Consider the following 6,679-nt stretch of genomic DNA (forward strand, 5'->3'; position numbering starts at 1 on the left):
AAACCAGACAACCTCTGACATGAAGTACAGCAAGGGGGTCAAGTAACCATTAGCAGTTGACGGTAACAGCCAGTTACAATAATGAACACTCTTCCTGATTCTCAAATTTCAAGTCTTGTATCACACATTACAGCCTTTTTATTTCCTGTCATTTATTACACAATGTACGAGATAGACCAACGTGCTGTCATAACCTCCTTACCAACTTGCAGAGACTTCTCATAATGTTGATGTGAACTTTGTCTCTAGTTTCAGAGGTCCTCACCATCAGTCACCTATTCCTCTGTATATTCTGATGAGATAGACACCCCTCCATTTGTTGTACACATCTTTAATAGTGTTTGTAGTGGGAAGTTTGCTACCAGGATATTTTGCTTCAAACATTTCTTTATATTCCTGTGTTTATGTAACACTCCAATGCAAACTGAGCCATTTCTGTAAGAACTAACAATACAAGCTTCTCACAGGAACTGATGCACAAACACACAGCTGCAGTCAACTTTCCGATAACATGCACCGTAACCAAGTTTCAAGACAGTATTGCCACTTCACAAGCTATTCAAGTGGAGATCATGAACCAGTACACGAGGCATACCAGTTGTAAGTGGGGTGGCCTGTACGACGATACCGGCATTGACGTCAAGAGCACATTTGTAGAGTACTGCAGAGAAACAACATTCACCAGCATGCTGAGATGCACATAATGGTACTGTAATCATGATTTCTTACAGATATGTTTGCTATAATGCAAATACTTTCCTTGCACGTAAGTAATCAAACATTATCTGTATGCTGCTTAGTACACCATCCACATGAGCTCCCTCCTTTTCACATTATGTGCCCACATTGCAAAAATATAGTGTCAAGAAAAGAAACCATGTTAATACACTGATATTATTTCAGTATGAAGCCAGCTGATTTGATAACTGCAGTGTAACCAGTTGCAGCCTTTTCTGAAGGTCATATTCAGATTAACACAAAGAAGCTCCACCTGCAATTAATATCAGCGTATCAGGTTATTGTTCTCAGTCGCCAGTTTCAAAAGGTTGGTAGAAGCATAATGTATCAATCACTTGATACTTTCCCAGTAGATTTAAATTAGTCATGTTACTGTAACTGAGAAAGCAGCTGTTAACTGGACTGAAAATATTTAATTGACATTTTATGCTCCTTCACTTTCACTGACACCACAGCTATCAGTTTCTGATTATCTTGTGTTCTGACCAGTTCTTCCAGCAAGAGTGCTATATTTAACATTAAGGAAAGGTTTCATTTGCAGGCAATAAAAAATGAAATAATAAATGTGCAGCCATTTTATTTCTCCCTCAGAATGTACTGAACACACTTTACATGAAATTATAGACTACTTCCAGTTTTTAATCTGAACATAAAGCACACATTTCATTATGGCTATTGCAGTATATGTACCCCATGTCAATTTTTATGATAATCACAAAATTTTATTCTTTGCCATGCAACTGATGCTTTAGTACAGTATAATCCACATTTTTTTCCCTTCTCACATATGATTTCCCATGAGGTCCTTCAGAATGATATTCACGGAAAAATGAACTTCCTATATCTTTCTCCAGGTTTAGAATGAAGTAAATCCAGCATTTGAGAACTGGTTGCATTTCACTGCTCACTTCTTTTACATTAAGAACCCGTACATGATCTTCCAACCTACAGTACAAGTCTGGATGACTTTCTAAACCATCCAAAGCCTTCAGCATAGTATCATCAACTTCATAAACTTCACCAATGACATTCTGAAAAGAAAGCATAGACTGCTTAAATCTCATTCAGCACACACAAAAAAAACTGTTTTTTAAGTTGTTTAACTACAAAAAGGAAAGTAATACATAGCCTTTATTTACAAATGTGATTAAATAACCTGAAAAAGTCAATTTGTGAATAATTTTGTCAGGAAAATATGAACAACAGGCACAATATGTTTAAATTACAATGCATCAGCTACGGACACTACAATTATTCAAGCTTAACAGTCATGAAGCACTTCAACAATAAATTCACAGTCACCGAGGACTTTATTGCAACTAACACACAATCCCAGAAACTACAGAAGCAGCAGAAACATGACAAAATCACATTTAGAGATGAGCTTATTAACTGTTAAAGGTATCCACATCACAGTGCACAAAAAAGTGAAAACTGAACAGTTTCAATAAATTGATCATGCACTGGTTAGTTATTAAACTGCTGCACATTTTCATCATACAGGCTTTCAGTGATAAATTATTTCTGAGGTGCTTTTATCATCTAATACTGACACCACTTATTTAGTAGGTATAAAATGTGCTTTACAATTTGTGGCAACTTTAGCATAGATAAAGAAGATCAGTGCAATTTTTTCTACAGAAGATGCAGTGCTACTGTAACTACAGGTTTTAGGAAGATTCATCCCAAATCCATAAATAGCTTCTGCGGTGTTTTACCTGCTGCTGGTGCCGATTCACGGCTTTCCAGCAGGCGTCATGTATTCACTGTACAACCCAATTCGTGTAACTGACATTTTCACTTGCATAATGGTATTTTCCTTTTTTCTTTCAGAAACTGTCCTCAGGTTATCTGCTCTCAAAACAACGGTCTCCTTCACTGTAGCAACGACAGTCATTGTGCTCATGGTCTGTGTTACATAGCTGAAGCATCCATTTCTAGCCTTCCCTATTCATGCTGTTAAAATTGTGATTCACTCTTCCCTCTTCTGAAAATCTGAAAAACAGATTTTCAGTCAATCCTTGAATCACAGGACTGTAAAACCATAACACCAGTGCATGAAACATAATTCTTTCATGGTTTACAGTGATGCAAGTGCCAATGACTTAAGTTATAAGCAAAGGCTAAGTATTATGCTTCTATAATCAAAGATTCAACAGAGAATGTTAATTTCTCTGGTGCTTTAATCACTTATGAGAGGAATATGGAAATACAGTCAACTTCTTATGTTTAATATAATTTAAATGATGAATGAAACTCAGTAAAAAATTTATCACTTTAGGTACTGTCAAAGGATGCAAATAATGTATGAAATATACGAATATAATTAACTGGAAAAAAAAATCAGCTGCATAAGAAAATGTACTTAAAAATATGTATAATATATAAATAAATATGTAATACATATAGAGGAAATAATATACCACAAATCTCAAAGTTCTTGACTGATTTACTTCAAATTTATACATATTACTATAATAAATGTATGGACACACAAAGGCTCCGTAGTTCTAAATGGTTCAAATGGCTCCGAGCACTATGGGACTCTACTTCTGAGGTCATCAGTCCCCTAGATAGCAAGTGGAAATTGTTGCGATTTTGCCTTGCAGAATGTATCCGTCCCCTAGAACTTAGAACTACTTAAACCTAACTAACCTAAGGACATCACACACATCCATGCCCGATGCAGGATTTCAATCTGCGACCATAGCGGTCGCACAGTTCCAAACTGTAGCGCCTACAACCGCTTGGCCACCCTGGCCAGCGCTCTGTAGTTCTAATAGGTGTAATATCTACATATGTATGTCAAATTTATAGTAGTGAAACGTTAGCGAACAGCGAAGTTATATTTATGATTTATTGGCTTATGATTAGAATTCTACTATCAAATCTCAAAGATTATATAAGAGAGAGAGAGAGAGAGAGAGAGAGAGAGAGAGAGAGAGAGAGAGAGAGAGAGAGAGAGAGAGAGAGAGAGAGAGAGAGGGGGGGGGTTCGTTTTGTTTTGTGGCACAAAAAACAAATGGGGCCATACACGCCCAAGTCAAAACTATAGAAGACGAACACAGGGAGGAGTTGAATGACTGTCTTTAGTTAACCACGTTCTGCAAGACAAAATCGCAACAATTTCCACTTGCTATCCTTTCTTGAATTGCTACTGCTACTTTATTGTTCTTTGTTATTACAAATCCTAAAGATTTAAATGTTTTCACTCTCATGTTCTTTCCCGTTCAATACTATTTAATTCTTTTGCCTGTTTATATTTGGCTGCCCACATTTGCCATAAATGGTGTCTCCCTTACACACTGCAGTGGAGTCCAAAGTGCTGCAGCAGACTGGATTGTGTATATAAGACCTTTTTAAGTGAATGAATCACACCCTAATGTTTTCTGGAAATATTGTGCTCGTAAGTGTAACAAAGACTCCCATTATTACTATTTTGTGATCTACTGTCTTCGTCATATTCTGCATGTTACTCTCAGATTCTTGAGCCCAACCACCAGTTCAGTTCTCCTTCTGGAAGGTCTATAATATTCCTGCATGAAAACTTGATTGATTGATTGATTGATTGATTCGTGGGAGGGAGGGGGGTATGGCACTAAATGGTGAAGTTATCATTCCCACAATTCGAAAGTTACTTGCGTAAGATAGGTGTCCACTGAAAGTGGGCAGATTCAAAAAAGGGTAAGCAAAATCTAGAAAATGGAAAAACAGAGGAATAGGAGAGTGGTCTTTGCATGGGTAGTGGTCATGAATACCAGGAGAGGACAAAAACAAAAAAACAAAAACAAAAAAGGCCCCAACCACAACCACCCTGTCCCTGCCCCATGAGTGAAGTAGAACATTGCTACTGAAAATAAAAACCACTTTCACATAGGAAACTGAGCACCAGTTCAAACATCCATGAATTGTCTGCTAATATTAAAGACAAGGAATCTGGAAGGCTATACTCATTACGAAGGGCCACAAGAAGGGGATATCAACCAATACACGGGATACCGTCAGTCTTGGATGGATGTAATATACATTTCACCTGTACACCACAAGTCACCATAAAATTAATGGCACATGGTACTTTTTATTGCACCACAGATTAACTACTTCACAGTAAGATGTCATCCAACTTTTACACAGATGGCTGCATAAAAACTAAATTAGTAATCTTATTTCCTGGTGTGTTTCTGGATTGATAATTGCAGCTCACGAACATCAACTCAAAAAGAGATCTAGCACGGGACTGGTTCTAAGGCCCAGTAGCCCGCCTCATGCCATAATGATGGACTGAATCTAAAATCTTCAAGTAAAAGAATATACAGATCTGTATAGTCTCCATGGGGACAGGAGAAACCCCAGTTTCTATAAAATTACAGCAGACACTCTGGTGCACCTCTACCCCACCAAGTTTTCCCACTAAGAGATACCAAATAATTAAGCAAATACTGTGATGTGGTTTTAAGGTCACAAATGGAATTCAAAATAAACCTTTTATCCACTGTAATGCCTACAAATTTCAGAATCTATTAAATCAAGAGGAGAGGCACCCAAGTGCATTTAAGGTATATGAAAAACACAATGAAAACAAAGTTGATGTACACAATTTTTGTCTGTGGAAAACTTACTTCATTCTATAGAGTATCAGCTGAAGCTGGCAGAATTTAGTACCAAGACTAGAAGACAAACAGAAAATTGAGAACTCAGACATACACAAAGAACACTCAACAGGACACAAATACAAGAAAAATTCTACTAAAAGCAGTAACATGAAGACCAACTTTGCCACATGCAGTTCCAAGCCCGGTTGAGAAAGAATGGGTGAGAACAGTAACACCTTGTGAAGAAAAAAGGAAGAAAAAAAGCACACCACCCAGATCAGTTGAGAGTACCATGTAAAGCCAGGGATACGGTGTGAAGTGCTGAATGTCAGGGAAGGCGTAGATGAAGGTTATCAGTATGGCAGAGGAGACAACACAGTCTACTGCCTTGTAGGAAGGATGTTGAGTCATTAAAGGCAATCGAAAAGAAACCTTTAATAAAAATTTTCCAGGTCTCCTGGTAGGGGGTTGGGGCAATGGGTCTGCACCCTGTCTCCTGAAAAAACATTAAACCCCCAGAGAAATCTCAAAGTAAGTCACAGAACTGAACCCAATATAGGAGACAAACCAGTAAACAAAAACAAAATTGAAATAAAGGAACGGGGAACATGTAAGATTAAACACTAAGAACTAAGAGGTCTTCGGGCAAATAGGTAAGTAAAAGATGGACATAATTGTCCTTATTGAGGCAAAGAAAGGGGCAGAATGTGAACAAATTGGAAAGTATACACTAATGTGATCAAAAGTATCCAGACACCTGACTGAAAATGACTTACAAGTTCGCAGTGCCCTCCATCGGTAATGCTGGAATTCAACATCGTGTTGGCCCACCCTTAGCCTTGATGACAGCTTCCACTCTTGCATACCAATGTTCAATCAGGTGCTGTAAAGTTTCTTTGGGAATGGCAGCCCATCCTTCATGAAGTACTGCACTGAGGAGAGGTATCAATGTTGGTCAGTCAGGCCTGGTATGAAGTCGACATTCCAAAACATCCCAAACGTGTTCTATAAGATTCATGTCAGAACTATGTGCATGCCAGTCCATTACAGGGATGTTATTGTCAGGTAACCTCTCTGTCACATGATGTGAATTACGAACAGTTGCTTGACTGTGTTGAAAGATGCAGTCGCCATTCCCGAATTGCTCTGCAACAGTGGGGAGCAAGAAAGTGCTTAAAACATCAATGTAGGCGTGTACTGTGATAGTGCCATGCAAAATAACAAGGGGTGCATGCCACCTCCATGAAAAACACGACCACACCATAACACCACCATATTTGAATTTTACTGTTGGCACTACATACCCTGGCAGATGATGTTCACCGGGCATTTGCCTTACCTACATCCTG

The 6,679-nt window shown here is 38.2% G+C and overlaps 1 protein-coding gene across 1 annotated transcript in view; it reads right to left on the reverse strand.

The window, feature by feature from the left end:
• Nucleotides 1-1,298: 1,298 nt before the first annotated feature.
• LOC126299046 (putative gamma-glutamylcyclotransferase CG2811) overlaps nucleotides 1,299-6,679 on the reverse strand; it is a 32,411-nt gene continuing 27,030 nt past the window's right edge. The window contains exon 2 of the mRNA XM_049990698.1: nucleotides 1,299-1,769. Within this exon, the coding sequence (XP_049846655.1) occupies nucleotides 1,461-1,769 (309 nt within the window). The 3' untranslated portion in view covers nucleotides 1,299-1,460. The remainder of the gene's footprint in view (nucleotides 1,770-6,679) is intronic.

Source organism: Schistocerca gregaria, chromosome X (genome assembly GCF_023897955.1).
Source record: "Schistocerca gregaria isolate iqSchGreg1 chromosome X, iqSchGreg1.2, whole genome shotgun sequence".
NCBI classification, from domain to species: domain Eukaryota; kingdom Metazoa; phylum Arthropoda; class Insecta; order Orthoptera; family Acrididae; genus Schistocerca; species Schistocerca gregaria.